Below are 17,535 nucleotides of genomic sequence, written 5' to 3' on the forward strand. Positions count from 1 at the left end.
GGTCTAAGGCAAGGCCAAACAGATCTGCAATGCTATGCTTTTTGCCTGGATGATCTGATGCACGTTTAGGACTCAGAGCAAAACCGCATTTGGCACATAGGATGGCTGCTTCCAGCAAATTGTAATAAAGGCGGGGCCTCTCGAGCTTCTGCAGCTTTGATGGGGGTAAAGTGGGGTGGCTACGTTGTTCATGAACAGAGGAGCGGGCCATTATGACTAAGCACATATAAATATAATAGACAGGATTGAATGGCGGAGATGGAGTAGATATAATAGGAAGATGATAAACACGTGAGTTTCAGTAGACAATGGTAATAAATGTTGTTGTTTAGGTCTGGAGTAGTCAAGTAATTAAACTTGACAAGGGTTAGCTGACGGAAACGCGACGCGTTTCGTGTTCTAGGTTTTCTGATTTTCATCAGTACGGTATGTGAAACGCAGTGCGTTTCCATCGGGGAAAGTATGGGGCGAAAATGCTAGACGGTGATTGGTCAAAAAAGGAAACACAGTGCGTTTCTGCTGATAATTCTTGATTACCGGTAGATTCCTGATGTCAATTTCTTTGCTTTCAGAACAACATGCAACAAGTGATATTATTCCAACAACATGGGTTTAGAATAGGGAGCAAAAGGACAGGTCCAGCTGGGATGCATTAAATATTATTATTTTGTATTTACTATAGGCCCATGCTAAGCCCTTTGCAACTAATTCAACGTCATCCTTGTGACGAACTTTCCTGACATTAAGGGCATTCTCAACAGCGGGCTTTATCTGCCTAGCAACAGTATCACGTCGCCAGTACTGGAAAGAACAGCCGAGAATGTCCGCGCCTTCATCAGGACGCGGTAATTGTCCCTACTGGCCCGTGTGATGTTTCGGGCATGGTCTCCAAATGGCCAACTGCTCGAGTAGCCAAGAGACGAAAAGACTCGGTGCTTCACGCAACGGCTCGAATGCGCAGGCTCGAGAGAAGCGATCAGGTGGTGGCGAAGCTTTATATGTAGCTGTGTCGCTTGTCCCGTTGATGTTGGTGGTCTTGCTGACGGGCCTGACGATAATAGCTTCAGGTTCAATAATGAGCCCAGCGGCAACAAGTTGGAGTGCGTCGCGGCATCATCCTCAAGTATTTAAATCAGATCTCTTACGCCCAACGATATTCATCCTGCTGAAAAATCCTCTCCTGCAGTTGGCGAGTCCTGGCTCAAGTAGCGTGAAGAGTTGTCAACCTCAGGTGTTGGTTGTTGTGCGATAGGAGACTCGGGAGATGACGGCACAGCTTGTCTTTGTGTATATTCTCTTTCGGTGGGTGAAGGGGTTTGTGGAGGACTGTATGAAGTTTGAGGCTTGAACGATGGGCGGATTTGACGCTTTGGTCGAGCGATGGTCGTGTCGCTGGGTTTGGCGACCTTGCGGCGAGGCTGGGCGTCATGTGTTGAGTCTTCGGCTTCCTCGTCCTCTGTTCGACGCTTTCTCTTCTGGTGCTTGGTTTGATGCTCGACCGCGTCTGTTTCAACATCCACATCGGTATTGCTGGGGGGCTCGATAGCATGGTCGTGAGATGACGGTAGAGACTTCGTATTGATCGATTTGGCAGCTCTGGCTTTGCGCCTTTCCTCCCTCGCTCGCCTTCTTGTCTGTCGCTTGGCCTCAACAGCGACAATGTCTATGCCAGCTTTTGCATACGTGCGAACAGTAACCTCGCGTATCATTCGCTGCAAGGGGCTACGGTGTTCCTCGTCGGTGTCGTTGTCGGAGCAGCTCATGCTAATGGGGACGGCAGCTGATTCCTCGTCCTCGGGGTCGACGAAACGCAGGCCCTGCAGACATTTGGGAACTGGGTCATTTTCGATAGCGTAGAGACGCCGATCAAGTCGCTCGAGGAACTCGGGGTCAGGTCCAGTGAAGCACATGGGGAGAATCGGCGTCGATGGAAACGTCACCAATTTGGCGCCGAAGGTCGGGACTGGGTCATCAAGAGGCTGCGCGATAAGATAAGCACAGTTCAAACCATCATTCAACGTGCTTAGATACTTACTCCGTACTGTTTCTCATAACTGTCAGCTAGGCATTGCCGCCAGCCGCGTTTTCTCTGTCCTGAGGACATGTGCAGCGATTGTCGATTAATGGTGTTGAGTCGAAAAACAGAAAGCCAGACGCCAAATTGACGCGTCGAGTAACGGAAGAATGATAGCCCGCTGATGACGCTTTGTCAGATGCTTCATACCATGGAACACGCCATTGGTCATATCTTTCTGTCCCGAGATACAGTACCTACCCTGCACTCCCCCAAAATCATTTACCCCACCATCACTGTTTATTTTATCTCAACCTCAAGCTCATGTAGAACCGAACTAGATATCTCGGAGTTATGGATGTCTCAGATATTCCAAGTAGCCAAGAGACGGTCGAGGACCCTACTTTACCAGGGTCCTCAGCTGAAGGGGCCACTATCATTCTGACACCAGAAAACGCTGAGGCACGACTGGCATTCCATGATGTTGCGGAATGGCTGCACACACAAACCGACGATCCTGATAACCAAGCTGCGCAACTACACACACGAAAGTGCATGTGGATCTCTTCAAAGCAACAAAATGATCCTGAAGCCGCGCTTCAAGGAGCATCGGAAAGCCTTTCATCATCATCACCAATTTCATCGCCACGGGATCCAAAATCATCGTCCCGCTCAAACAAAAAAGATGAGAGTCGAGACCGTTACGAAATCTGGAAAGGCCACTACTTCATATTTCTCGATAACCCCCCGCGAAATCCGTCAAGAGGATGGGTAGTTGGGGCTCTGAGAGATGCCCCCCATTTGAACGATATCGTCCTTTGTTTACATTCTGGTAACGACAAGATGTACAAGGTTCGACGCAATCAAGCTATCTTTCAAATCGATGAAACAAGTTTTGTATCTGTGCAGCCAATAACTAGCAAATCTGCGACCAAGGTCAACGGGGATAAGATCTCCGACAAGAGAGTTTTCAATCAGTCATCTGCTCAGCTTGCGTTTGGATCCCTCTGCTACCGAATCGAGTATGCTCGAGCGTCTTACGCTGACGACTATCCCAACAGAGTCCAGCGTTACTTGAAAGAGCATCTCAACATTCATACCACTCTATTGAACCTATCACTGACACCAACACCATCTGAAAACAGCCCCATTACCATCGGACAATGGACTATCAGCGCAGGTACTATAGGCAAAGGAGCATCTGGAATGGTCAGCATCGCCTCGAATGTCCAGGGTCAACGTGTTGCTTTGAAAAGAGTGCAAGTAGGAAGAGACAGGGAGCGCGTACGGAAAGTTCAAATAAAGCTAGAGACACTTGCTGCATTGAGCCTGAAGAAGAACGAAAACCGCTTGCTGCGACTTATCGAAGTTATCACGGATGATGTGAGATCAACTAATAGGATAGCCGATGTTTGGTTTGTTCAAGAACCAGCTGCTCAGGAAATACTTTCCACTGCCCTCACCAGGGGTCTGTTCAAACAAGGTCATGAGAGGTGAGATCAACACTAATAGCACAACTTCACCGCACGAGCTTACCAGCCAGGATACCTATCATTACAACCGTTCTGGCAGATATACTCGGCGCTGCAAACTTCCTCCACAGAAATAACTGGATGCACGGAGATCTCAAACCCGCCAACATTGGTATCCGAACTTGGACCGCCGAGTGCAAATCTATAGTGCTGCTCGATCTCGACGATGCTGAGGAAAGCCCCTTTCCAGGTAGACATCACCCTGCTCGACCTGGAACCGGTGGAACCATTGGGTGGCTAGCTCCTGAGCGAGAGATGACGGGATACAACGAGTTGGCTGATACCTGGAGCATCGGTGTCATCGCCATTGAGATGATTTGGGGGCGCCATCCATGGCGACAGTGGAAGAATCCTTGGAGAACAGGCTCTGAGGCTAGTCAGTTGCAGAAAGAGTTTCAAGACATGTATGGAGAAGCCATTGAATCTTTAAACAAGCTTCATAATGAGGGTATGACCTGGCTTGGTGCGATTTACGTTGTGTAAGAGCGGTGCTGATTTTCTTGCTAGCTTTGAGAAACGCTGTTCTTGGCATGGTGCGGCATCCGTATGCTGTGACACCAGCACAATGCCAATCAAGACTTACAGCTAAAGAGGCTCTGAGTCTTCTGACGGATGCTGAGAATGGTGGAAACTCTAGTAAGCGACATAGAGCGTCTTGAGATAGATATCTGGAGGCTTGCGCGGGCTAAGTTGCACTAGACGATACCTTTCGTATAGAGCTTGGGTAATTCGTAGTGAGTAGGATTTTAGTTACTATAGACCCAAAGAAAATAAAACATAGAGAACTGTAAGACAGACCTCTTCCTAGAATGGGCCCCCCTTGGGGACTGAGTTCACAGGCACACACAGAGACACATTAACCCGACCTGTGGCATTGGCCAACTCGAACTTGGACATGTTCATGATTGTAAGATGACGTATGGAACCGACTAATAAAAGCGAAATCATGCAACATAACTACTACCCAGTTACAAGTAGATCGTTAGTTAGCAAAGCAATATTAGCCCTCATAGGTTCCGGTGACAAGCTCTCAGGAAGGAAACGGTCGAACACAACCAAATCCTCAAACTGATCGTCCTCGTGACACCGGACAATTTGCTCATCGGATGGAAAAAGAACTGTGGAACACTATCCTTTGGGAGATATTAACATCGGCAGCCCTTAGCATGTAGGACAGGAAAGACAGGTCGATTGGATAAACTCGTGGCCTAGAAGCAAATCAAGGCCGGAGTAACTGCTTGTCATGTCGCTTCATAACGAGGGTATTGGTAGAAAACGCAGGCGGTGAGGTGGTATGATTGATGGACGTAGAGATGAATCCGGGGATTAGGTAGGAGGAGGAGGGGGGCAAGAGAAGACTAGTCGCCTACAGGGGGGCACTGAGGGCTATTATGAAGCTAAGCCAAGGTGATAGCAGCACGGTCACCTGTTGCCCATCATTAAAGCATAAAACAAGACATTAGGCCAGGCTATTCTCGAAATCCGGCGTTCAACAGTGTTCATAAACCCATATCAAAATAACCAATTACACTGAAGCCTGGTGTTACTGTTATTGAACACGACACAATTAGATACTGCCTCAAGACACTCGTGCAAGAACAGATGGGAGATTGGCTTGGGTGTATGTTGAATAAAGATTCCCTCTGGTCTAAACTTTTCTGACTTGATGCTATTCTGCTACAGAGACCTCCTTGACATGTTCCAACCTCGTATATAGCGATGTGCCATTCACCATCTTCGAGCACAGCTTTCTTCGGAAGATCTTCCACCATTTCGACAGTGATTTAGTACTCCAGATGGCGTGGAGTGGTAGTTCTGTCACTAGAGAGATACATCGACTCTTTGAAGCGAAGCGGGATACCATCAAAGCAGAGCTCCGCAACGCTTTGACAGCGGTGCATATCAGCTTCGACCTCTGGACGTCACCGAATCACTTTGCAATCATGGCTGTATTTGCGCACTTTATAGATCAACTGGGTCATCAGCAATCCCGTCTGCTGGTTCTGCGTCGTCAATTTGGTGCTCATAGTGGCGAGAACCTCGCCGGTTCTCTGATCGACATCGTCCACGAATGGGAGATTGAGGGGCGCGTTGGCTGTGCCATCTCTGATAACATGACGGCAAATGATACTTGCCTGTACTATATGTACCAGCGGCTCGATCCATCGATGAGACCTGTTGATATCAAAGCCCGCCGGATGCGATGCTATGGGCACACGCTCAATCTCGTCGCGCGTGCCTTTCTCTTTGGCAAAGACGCCGAGTCATTCGAGCTGGAGTCTGACATCAACGGCATGCGCGGTCTTGTTGAGCAGGACCTGGATCATTGGCGCACGAAGGGACCAATTGGGAAGCTCCGCAACATTGTCAAGTTTATCCGTTCATCGCCGCAGCGGAGCGAACAGTTCAAGCGAGTTGCCCGAGAGCAGGATCACGAGGAATACCGGCTCTGCGAGGAATCCACGGCCGAGCTCGAGGTTGTCATGAACAACGAAACGCGGTGGAACTCCACTTACATGATGCATGAGAGGGCTTTGCGAAAGCAGACAGATATCAGAGCATTTATCTTTGCAACTCAAGAAGAGGAAGACGGGGCAAGACGGATCCCGGCGGAGGACATATTGTCCAGCGAAGACTGGCGGGTTCTTGGCGAAGTCAACGAGATTCTCAAACCCATATACCTTCAGACGATGCGGACGCAAGGCTGGGGTAAAGGTGACAGCCATGGACACCTGTGGGAGGTGCTGATAGGAATGGAATATCTGTTGGAGCATTTTGAGGACTGGAAGGTCTTCTATAGTGAGGTTACGGAGGAAACAATGGGAGAAACTCAAGTGGATGCTGCGGAGCGGATTGCAACGGCGTCAGCAAATTTCCGAGTGTCCAACGGTCGGCCAAGCCGCGTTCGCCGTCCCCCTGCCCGCTTTGAGGAGGATGAGGTTTACGTGCTACCACAGCGGAGTCAACCTCCGAGATTCGTAGAATCTGCCTTACCGTTGCATTCTCGGGCTGATTATTCTACGGCGGAGAAACGATCGGCGTCCGAGACGTCGCAAAAGAGCACATTACCAGCGGACCATCGAGCCTACATCCGGGCATCAATCAACAACGGGTGGAAGAAGCTGAACGAGTATTATGACAAGCTCGGAGAATCTCCCTTGTTTGCGGCAGCAATCATTCTTCACCCGAGGTTCGGGATCAGCTGGTTAGAGGCGACTTGGGTGTCTGAGGAGCAACTCGCTTGGGTTCGTGATGCCAAGGCTGGAATCAAGGATTACTTCACCCGTTGGTACGACGCGAATCAGGGACTATGTGAGGAAACAATGAAGTACGACGCAGCGCCAAGGACGATGGGCCAAGAGGATGATCAGTACACTCAATGGATTAACAGCAAGACGAAGAAAGCGTTTGCGACGGGTGGCAGTGTCGGCGAGCTCGAAAGGTACCTCCGTCTCGAGCCACAGGATACGCAGGATGCTACCCAATGGTGGAGAGACCACAGGGCTTCGTTTCCTTCACTGAGCAGCTTTGCCCTGGATGTCTTTGCTATTCCAGCGATGGCGAGCGATTGTGAGAGACAATTCAGCCTAGCGAAGCTGACGTTGACTTCTCAGAGGCTCTCGATAGGCGCAGATACATTGGAACATGTTCAATGCCTCAAGAACTGGGTCAGGCAGGGCGGAGTAAGGTTAGGTAGTTGGGTGGGTAGCTGAGTGTTGGTGTACACGAGGGGATGACTTCGGGTAGGGGTCTCCACTCACGGAATTGAAAAGGGTATCAATCAAATCAAACAAATCAACTTTGAGCTCAAGGGCTGTCAATCAAATCAACTTTGGCCCCGAAGTTGATTTGATTGACATATGATGAGCGCTGGAGACCGCTATAAAAGGCAGCCTTGCTGGTAGCCCGTCGTCATCGCCGCCACCACCCGCATTTCCTCGTCTCGGATCCCGTTCTAAGGCCATCGCTAAGCAGTATGATGCCGCTTTAACTTTGGCCTCGACTGCCGATTCGTCCGTTGATGACCTTTACAAGATCATTTGGGGCCAACGACGTTTTGTTATTGCAAGCCTCTTAGATAAGAGGAAAAGTAGGGGCAGGCGAAGCTGGACCGGAAACCATAGCTGGTTCCTTGCAGAGTTGAGGAAAGACAATACATCCAGTGGAGATATCTGGTGTTGCCGGCTGTGCGATGATAAGGGTGCGCCTCGATTTTTCAATGCCCAGTCGACATCATCGGCATCAGCTCATCTTTTCAAGTTCGTGGTACTTGCCATTTCCAGGTTATCACTAACGACTTTTAGAGCTCACAGGATCACCGAGACCTTTGAAGCGGGTTCATCTGGTGACCCTTCAGTTCTCGACCTCCAGAGAAATGGATCCAAGAAACGGCCAGCTTCTTCTTCCCTCCTTCTTCCTCGAGCGAAGATGGCACGGATTAGAGAGCTCTCTGTTGGTTATATCCTTAATTCTAATCTCCCCTTTACTATCTTTGAGAGTACCTATCTGCAGGAGCTGTTCCGTCAGCTGGACTCTGATCATTATATTCAGGTGCCCTGGGGTCGAACTGCAACTAAGAAAGATCTAGAGGACATACTTGTTTCAAAGAAAGCGGCTGTCAAGGAGGAACTCGATAATGCTGTTACCCAGATACATCTTAGCTTCGACCTCTGGACCTCTCCGAACAGGTTAGCTTTTATTTCCATCTTTGGTCACTTTATCGATCGGAGACACTCATAATCAAAGCCGGCTGCTGGCTTTCAAGAGGCAGATCGGATCTCATGCCGGTGAGAACATCGCTTACACCATAAGAAACGTCGTCCGTGATTGGGGTATCGATTGTAAGCTAGGGGTTTCGATCTGCGATAATGCGGCCAGTAATGATGTTTGCTTGCGAAACCTCTACACAACTCTCGATGCCTCGATAACTCGAGCGGACACGGAGGCACGAAGGATGCGATGTTTCGGTCATATTCTAAACCCCGTTGCCCAAGCCTTCCTCTACGGCGATGATGCAGCTTCTTTCGAACTTCAGTCTGAGGCCTATGACATGTTAGAGCGGGTTGAAGAAGATCTCGAACACTGGCGAGCCAAGGGACCAGTTGGGAAGCTTCACAATATCGTCAAGTTCATCCGAGCCTCTCCGCAACGCACCGAAGCTTCAAAGCACATGCAAGGGAGCAGGAGGAGGTAGACACATATAAGCTTGCAGAAGAATCAACCGCCGAGGCTGAAGTCATACAGAACAACGCTACGAGATGGAACTCGACTTACATGATGATTGAGCGTGCCTTAGTCAAGCAGTCTGAGCTCAACAGCTTCATTCAGGAGTTAGGGCTAGAAGCAGACGCCTCGAAAAGGGTTCCTACGGCTGACATTCTGACATCTGATGACTGGAAGGTCCTCAGGGAAGTTAGTCATGTTTTGGAGCCGGTCTACAATATGACGATGAGAACACAGGGATGGGGTACAAGCGGGGGTCACGGTCGGCTCTGGGAAGTCATGACGGGAATGGAGTTTGTCCTAGAACATCTTGGAGACTGAAAGGTTCTCTACGAGGATGAAACTGCTGATCCGGCTGCGGAAGAATGGTATACAACCCAGGGGGAGGAAGCTGGACCGGCCATGGGTGTGACATCAACACTTTCGCGGCCACCGACCGTCGGACAAATCCGGGAGCGACCCTCACGGCAGTCACGGTTACCATCACGACTTCAAGGATACGAAATTACACCATTGCGCCGCCGTCGCGAAACGACTCTTCCAGCTCGCCCACCCGCCAGCTCAGTTTCATGAAGATGCGCTTCCTGTACATTCCCGAGAAGACTACCTGCAAGACGATGCTCGTTCGGTGAGCAATATTGCCAGTATGGAGGGTCAGGAGCGCTCTAGCATTAAGGCAAATATAAACAATGCTTGGATTAAGTTAAACGAGTACTATACTCTCCTCGGACGGTCGCCTCTGTTTGCAGCCTCTGTTCTGAATCCGGACCTTGGGCTCCGGTGGCTGGAGACCAATTGGACTTCCCCAGAACAGCTACAATGGCTTCGAGATGCAAAGGACGGCATCAAAGTCTATTTTGAGCGTTGGTATTCGAAGAATGACGATAATGTCTCTGAGAGTGTCTTTATCACGCCTTCGTTGACGCCCCGACCTGAGCAACGTAGGTTTGAGCAGTGGATAAAAAGCCGGCAACCTAAGCTCTCGGCAACAGGCAGTGAACTCGAACGGTATTACAGGCTCGAACCAGAAAGGTGGATGATCTCATTCGTTGGTGGATCGACCATAGCAATGCTTTCCCACGTTTGAGTAGGTTTGCACTGGATGTTCTTGCTATTCCGGCCATGTCAACCGACTGCGAGAGGGCATTCAGTCTTGCGAAGCTTACAGTCAGCTCACAGCGACATTCTCTACTTAGATCGAGCATTGAATCAATCCAGCTACTGAAGAACTGGGTCAGGGGAGGATGTATTACTCTCGGAGGTCTATGCTCGAGTAACAAGGCCGATTAGAATCCGACGGTAGGGTCATGAGGCCGAGGGAAGCTTCACGTGAGCTACGACATATCAGATATCAATCAATCAATCAAATCAAATCAGATTCGAATGGTGATTTATCAGTTCAGATCAGATTTGGGTCCTAATCTGATTTGATTGATCTGACGGCAGCCCTGCTGTTTCGGAGGTGCCTTTGCATGTCAGTCATATCGAATCCCAGCTTCTTGAGTCTCTGGTTATCTCGGCCTACATAGACACGCAGCGCAGGGCCACCAAAAGTCATACGCGATAATTTCAGCCGTCAGTAATAGATCAGTGGTTCCTTTTGACTCCGCGGGGTCCAGCTGAGGACCCAGCCATGGCGGCCACTATCTCGTCGATCCCCCGCCTGCAATCCCCCACTCTAACTCAGGATTGGGACGTGGACGGAATATCGACTCTCTCTCGTCGTGATTTGACTTTGCCTGGCAACAATAACAGACATATTCCAAAGATTTGTGAGAAGTATGCAAGAACTCTACAAGATATCATAGACCTCACCAATCATATCTTGCGATTCAAGAAATCGCCACTGAATCACAATCACGACCAGAATCTGGATGACGGATGTCAAAATATCCGTTCTAGCTTCAGCAAAGGCCTTCTCAGTAACACGGTTCGCATAGACGAGAGAAAAAGCGTAGAGTCTCCTCCTCTCCGCCAGGTAGCTAACCCTCATGTTGGCGTTTTCAGATATGATGACAACACGCCAAGAGAGCTGAGAACATATACTAGAAAATATAAGGTGCTCGGGACGTATGCCGACAACGTCTACAGAAAGTGGAATGAACAGATCCGACCAGCTCTGCGTTCACGCCGTCATCATCGGTCTTCAGGCACACTCCCGCTGTACAAATCGGTTCGCTTCGACTCAGCCCTGGAGAATATTCTCTATTTTCATGAGTTGGACCGTCCCTTCGACGTGAGGAAAGATACATCACCTATCACAGATTGTGACAAAACCTGCTGGGCCTTGAGTGTATCACGGACGTCTAAAGGCAGGTCTTCAACATCCATATAGGTACGATGCTGCTCAATGAAGTGGCGCCAATAATCGCCTTGAACAGTTCCTGGGTCAGCGTAGCGGCCGACATGGGGCGTCCAGTCGTATTGGATATCGATATCTCTTTGCAATGATCAAATGGCTATACTAGGCTCTGTTATAGTGGCCAACTTGGCTTTCGAAAAGTCAGTCGTCTGCCGTTTTACATTCGATTTCTGGAAAACTATTTGGGAAACTACAGCTAAATACGATCATGAGACTAATAATATTGGCGAAATACCCGGATATGATCGATTTGTTTTCTCTATAATGCTGGCTAATACCGTTGACTTTGCGGCACAGCCTTTATTCCTTTGTATACGCTATGATGTTAACGGACAAGAATATTGGGATAATAATTCCGGTACCAACTTTCAAGTTGATGTTATAAAGAGATATCTCTGTCGGGGTAATAAAAGGCAGCTATCACCAGCTTTTGCGTGTGCAGTCAACCAGGGTTCCAAAGACAGGGTGGAAAAAAAGAAAAGGCTAAAATATTAACACGCTTTTATTCGCACGAGCGATTTAACTTTAGGTAGCCGCTTGCACCAAGTTTCAAAGCATTTTAGGTCCCACTAAGGGACAGAGAGCGATAGTGTCTAAATAATCAGAATTTTGCGCCATAGCTGTTATTATGTTATGGAGACAATTTGTGTAGCTTATAAAGGGAACTCACGAAATCTCAGCCTATTTACATTTCTCCCGGCATTGATAAATCGGCATTGATCCGACAACACACCACTGATTCGGGTTAGATCGCATCTAATTATGTAGACCAGGATCGTTAGCACTTTGATGGCCTGAGCCAGTCTCATTAAAGCCATCGATATCAGCTAGGATAATAGCAGAGTTTGCGACCGTGTTCACAAGTGTAAACTATTCGCGAATATATAGCCACATCTTCATATTTATCATTCTGATGATTATACTCATTATCATAACGTGTCTCAAACTCTGAGTGCCATCCATATACCCAAGATTCGAGTTGCAGCCATCTAGGTCTGCGGTCGTTTTCCTTCCTCAGCCGCATTCTCTCGGTCATTGACTACACGTTCGACAGCAGTTTCAATATCTTCAGCGCCATCAAGCATATCCAGCCAGGCTGTCTGCACCGTCTCATGCTCAAGCAGCAACACAATAACTTCAGCTACAGATGCCCGGCTAACACTACCCCTCGACGTTGTAGTTTTTCCAAGCTCGATCAACCCTGCGGGTTCGTCCGACAGTATGCCCAGGCGAAGACTTATCCCCGAGAAGTTAGCTCGGGTGGACGCCTCCTGAAGAAGTATCTCATCTGCTGCTAATTTAGCTTGACAGTAGCTCAAGAGACCGCCTCTCTGCATCTCTTGCGCGTATATCCAAGCTTCCTCATCCCACCAACTAGGTCGCTCTCGACGACAGTTAATATACGAAATAACAAGTAATTTTTTAACATTCGGCGTCTGGACTGCAGCTTTAATAAAGTTAATAGCAGCATCGCGGTCGATGGCAAACGTCTAGCGAGGTTTATTAGGCGTTATGTTCGATTGAGTTGATATATTTCTTACTTGGTCAGGCCTTGCCTCCCCACCTGCTCCAGCGCACCAAACAACGGTATCTGGTTTGACTTCATGGAGGATCGATCTTGCTTGGGAAGTATCGTGGACATGTTCCAAATTACGGACCAGCACGTTTAAATCTCCCTGGTTAGCAGTGGCTAGGCTGTTGATCTCGGAGACTTGATCCTGTCTCCGAATGAGACTAGTGACGGTCCACGACTTCTTAAGTAGTTGCTGCGTAAGGATCTGAGCAATCCTTCCATGGCCGCCGACGATCAGAACGTGTCGACTCATTGTAGAAGCTGCCAATTTCTCTAGCGGCGTGCTTTGTTAAGGCAAATCTAATAGTCCAGGTCGCTTAAAGTAGGCCACGCAGATAACTTCTATGTCAAATCTCCGCGCCGGGAAGGGAGGCACTAAAGCAGCTGACAACTAATAACGTTAATTATGCTAACGTGACGATGCGGTACCGAATAATGATGAAATGGCAGGTTTACTACGTCATTATGCAGTCATAATCCATAGCATCAAGCAAGGATGTAGCAGCATATTATGCTTCGTCGGGCATATTACTCTCCATTTGAGGGGCTGGAATTCTCAGATACTCATTTAACAAACCTAGACTGACAAAGAAGCTGTCTCACAAAGCTCATTGGTTATGATCCGGAAGCATTATGCTGTCAGCCATCATCACAGGTGCCACCTGTTACGCTACCCTATGTCAAATCAATGTACATAGCCCAGATATCAACTGCTTTGAACAGGCTTCGGGCACAAGTATTGTCGTCGGAGAAGTTGAAAGAATTTCGTAGCAGCAGCAGGCCCAAAGAATGGGAATACTATCATACTGGGGGCTTTATATAATCGGATATATGACGGTAAAACTGGAATTATACCCTAGCTAAAGTGTAGAACCAAGCCATATTAACGTGTTTTATAAGCGAGTGACCCATATAAGCGAGTGACCCAAAAATCTCAACCTTCTCAATTAAATCGGCAATAAAAATACCACAAATTATCAGATCAATTAAAACTAATCGCTATATTCTTCTAAATTAACTTCAATTTCCTCCTGACAGGTCCTTGTATTATGCCCGGCCCTGCCGCATTTGCTACAATGTGAAACCCTCGGTCCCTTTGACCTTCCGCGACCACCACTTCTCGACGATTCGGCTGCTACCTGCCTATCAACATCCATCTGATCAATTGCTTGTGATGCCTCTTCTATAGTCAAGGGCCCTCCTTTCTGTAGTCTAGTCCTTTTCCCCCTCCGGCGTCGCTTTACTATCCGATTCTCTTATTCAACTTGTTGAAGCCTATCCTCTAGTAGGACTATCTTATGGATAAGGACGCTTGTTGCCTTCTCAAAATGCTTAACAGCCTCAATAATTGACTCTGGGGAGCTGCTCTTATGATTTCTAACCCTTCCCTGTAGATATTTAGAATGCGATTGGGCCTCTAGTAGTGTCTTTGGGGTCCTTGCAGTCCAAGGGGTTGAAGGTATCGTGACATCTGCGGGAGGTGTCGGGGTCCGTAATTGCACATCAAGCTTTGAGATAACATTTTCTGGGTCAAAGGGAGCAAGCCCAGCTCCTCTAAAACCTCCTTTGATATTACTTTCTGTGATAGTAGCTCGGTGGGCGGCATGAAAGGCAGGAAAGAACTCGATCTTGGTGATGTGGTTTATAGAGCATCCCATTAGACGCTCTATTTCTCGCCCATAGGCCTTTTTCAGCGGCCCAAAGCACCCTAAATCAAGAGGCTGGAGTAGATGAGAGGCATGAGCAGGCATACAGAGGGTAATAATCTTATTCTCCTCACAATATCTCTCGAATTCGATAGAGTGGTGGCTTTCATGACCATCGAGGATTAAGAGACGATAAGAACCAACTGATCGGTCCTTTGTTGATCGATCAAAGTGCTGTAGCCAGTCAAGACCTAGCTGGTTATTGGTCCATCCATTTTCGCTCAATGCAATGACCCAATCGCCGGGGAGGTTGCATTCTCGGTACCAATTGGCAAGATGATATTGGCCTGAACCAATGATGAATGGTGCGATCGATTGACCTTCTGCATTGACCGCTTGAATCACAGTAATCCATTCACGATTTCCAGGCTGTATCTTCTTTGGTATCCCTCGCCTTTCTGAGCTTGTGACGACCATTCCGGGCTCAATCATACCCATCATAAAGCCGGTCTCATCAAAGTTCCAGATATCAGCTAATTGGATACCGTATTTCGCGATCGTATTCTCTACGAGGCGAAACCAGCCCTGAATAATAGTCGGATCTTCGCATTTAGCTCTCTTATAGTCATATCTCCGAAATCGACATGCCTTTAGCTCTGGTTGTCGTTGGATAAAGTTATGAACCCAGAGCTTGCCGACTGGTAATGCCTCGCGATCGGCAAGTAGAGAATTGGCCATTTTTTCCACAAAATCGCGCCGAAGGGGGAAACCTCGGGAATCTAGGTCAAGGATAAATTGAACTATCGTCTGTTCCTCTAGATCAGATAGGTTCCGTGATTTTGTGGTTATATCACGCTTTGAATGAATGCCATTCCGGCGGCGACCTAAGGTGCGGTGATTGACCTGATATACAGTCGCCGCCTTTCGGATACTTAATTTCGGGTCATTTTGAAGGGCCTGAAGGGCAAGATGTATCCTAGCTTCATATGAAGGCTGTGGCATATCGGGTTGTTGAAAGATATTGAATTGAATGATGATAATGTAAGTTGAGGGATTTTTGGGTCACTCACTTATATGGGTCACTTGCTTATTGTTGTTTATATTGCGCAGTAGTGCTAGGTGAAAATATATATTTTTGTATAACTTGATTGTTCATTAGTGAGATGAGAGTTCTTCTCAGGTTTATATCTCTAAATGATTTCATCTAGGACTTTAAACTTTAAATCTAGGACTTTCAGACTGTTAGTCTGAATCCTGAAGGGAAGGGGGATCCCCGGATTTTCCAACACGCCCCCATCCACCTTGTCTTCAGGGCACAGAGTCATCGTGGACTTCAGTACTCCAAATAATACGACCTGCTTCCTCGATCGGACATGCACTGACTCGAATTGCTTCTAGAAAGTGGCCATGGCTGACGGCGTTCAATGGTTTAGTGAGTCCGTCTGCTACCTGCTCATGTGTGCTGACGTATTGTACATCAATATTCCCGGCTTCAACTTCTTCTCGGATATGGTGCTCGGTTAACGGAATGTGCTTTGTCCGTTGGTGAAGCTCAGGGTTTCTGCATAGCTTTAGGGAACCCTGATTATCGCCGTTCAGTGGGATAGGCATATGTAGCGGAAGGAACAGTTCAGAGAAGAGGTTCCTAGTCCAGGCTAATTCTCTGGCACACTGGGAGAGTGCTGTATATTCAGCCTCGGTAGTCGATAGTGCCACTGTTTCGTGCCGTTTGGCCCTCCATGAGACTGTAGATCCTTCAAGTTGAACAAGCCATCCAAACGTCGATCTTCCCGTAACAGTGTCGCCTTTCCAATCCGAGTCGGCCCAAGCTGTGATGCTCCAAGCGGATTCAGGATCTTTCTTGACGCCCCCAAGCACCAGGCCGTGGTCTCTTGTCTGCTGTAGATAGCGGAGACCTCTTTTGATCATTCGTGAATGTGTTGGTGATGGATTCGACATGTATCTTGAGAGTACCGAGAGTAGGAAAGCTAAATCGGGTCTGGTTTGGGTCATTCCATACATCAGCGAGCCGGTTTTCGAGCTATAGTCTTCTCGTTCTTCTGGAGAAGCCGAGTCGCCATTGTCTCTTGGTTGCAGTGTCGAGAGTGAATTTCGCTCCATCGGGGTCTTGACCGGTCGGCAATCTTCCAAGCCGAATTTCTTCAGTATTCTGGTAAAATATGCATCCTGGGAAAGGTAGATCAGCCTTGAGTTCCTGTCTCGGGTTATTCTTACTCCAAGAAAATGGCTGGCGGGACCGAGATCAGTCATCGTAAAGATCTCTCCCAGGCGGGCTTTGTACCCTTGGATTGCTTCCTTGTTGCTGCCCATGATGAGGAAGTCATCCACATATGTGATGATAATCACTCCCGTTGTGGGATTGTGATATACGGCCGTGTCAGACGTTGCTTGTCTGAAGTCAAGGGATTCTAAGGTCTTCTTCAGCTTCTTTTGCCATTGCCGAGGCGCCTGTTTGAGTCCGTAGAGGGATTTGATCAATTTGCAGATCTTCTCAGTTGAGAATCCTGCCGGACGGTCTTCTGGGTGTTGATCGAAATACTCGACAAGTCCTTCCGGCATTTCGATAAAGACTTGTTCATCGAGATCCCCTTCCAGGAACGCCGTCGACACGTCCATCTGCTCAATTTCCCAGTCAAGACAGGCAGCAACGGTGAGGAGGATTCTCCAAGTCGCCGCTTTGGCAACAGAGGCAAAAGTCTGGTTGTAGTCAAAGCCGAACTGTTGTTCAAAGCCTCTGACCACCAGCCGTGCCTTGAACTTGTCGAGGTTGCCGTCCTCGTTTTTCTTGACCTTGAATACCCACTTGACTGTAAGTGGCCTATTGTGAGCTTGGGTGCGGTCCAGCATGCGCCAAGCTCCTTTCTTGAGGAGGCTGCGCAGCTCACTGTGTATTGCTCTGAGCCAATGCTCCCTTTGCGGACCTTGAAGCGCTTCAGTCATTGTTTTGGGCTCAGTGATCACCTCTTTTCGGAGATCGGGCAGCTTAGCTGATGTCATGGATGTTGTCGTCTGTCCATGCTGAGGATTATGCACCTCAGCATGCTGAAGATTGTTCACTTCAGACCTTTGTGGGCTTGGAGTCTTTGTCTGCTCCGTGACGGACTGTGGCCGGCTTGAGATGGGAGCTCCGTTCTTGCGGATTTCCGGCTCAACATCATGCTCAG

General features: G+C 48.3%; 4 protein-coding genes across 4 annotated transcripts; 2 read left to right on the top strand and 2 right to left on the bottom strand.

Annotated features, from left to right (window-relative positions):
- Window positions 1-1,157: 1,157 nt before the first annotated feature.
- Window positions 1,158-2,104, bottom strand: FOXG_16204 (uncharacterized protein; the record flags this gene model as incomplete). The annotated part of the gene is made up of 2 exons (XM_018396282.1): window positions 1,158-1,979; window positions 2,036-2,104. 2 exons carry the CDS (start codon window positions 2,102-2,104, stop codon window positions 1,158-1,160), a joined length of 891 nt encoding a protein of 296 aa, XP_018256825.1.
- A 264-nt stretch (window positions 2,105-2,368) lies between these two features.
- FOXG_16205 (STE protein kinase) lies at window positions 2,369-4,029 on the top strand (the record flags this gene model as incomplete). Its single annotated transcript, XM_018396283.1, has 2 exons — window positions 2,369-3,482; window positions 3,527-4,029. The coding sequence occupies 2 exons, from the start codon at window positions 2,369-2,371 to the stop codon at window positions 4,027-4,029; spliced, it is 1,617 nt and encodes a 538-aa protein (XP_018256826.1).
- Window positions 4,030-10,402: 6,373 nt separating this feature from the next.
- FOXG_22368 (uncharacterized protein) lies at window positions 10,403-11,104 on the top strand (the record flags this gene model as incomplete). The annotated part of the gene is made up of 1 exon (XM_018402776.1): window positions 10,403-11,104. One exon carries the CDS (start codon window positions 10,403-10,405, stop codon window positions 11,102-11,104), a length of 702 nt encoding a protein of 233 aa, XP_018256827.1.
- Window positions 11,105-12,120: 1,016 nt separating this feature from the next.
- FOXG_16208 (uncharacterized protein) lies at window positions 12,121-12,957 on the bottom strand (the record flags this gene model as incomplete). Its single annotated transcript, XM_018396284.1, has 2 exons — window positions 12,121-12,621; window positions 12,673-12,957. 2 exons carry the CDS (start codon window positions 12,955-12,957, stop codon window positions 12,121-12,123), a joined length of 786 nt encoding a protein of 261 aa, XP_018256828.1.
- Window positions 12,958-17,535: the final 4,578 nt, after the last annotated feature.

Source organism: Fusarium oxysporum, chromosome 6 (genome assembly GCF_000149955.1).
Source record: "Fusarium oxysporum f. sp. lycopersici 4287 chromosome 6, whole genome shotgun sequence".
Lineage (NCBI taxonomy): Eukaryota > Fungi > Ascomycota > Sordariomycetes > Hypocreales > Nectriaceae > Fusarium > Fusarium oxysporum.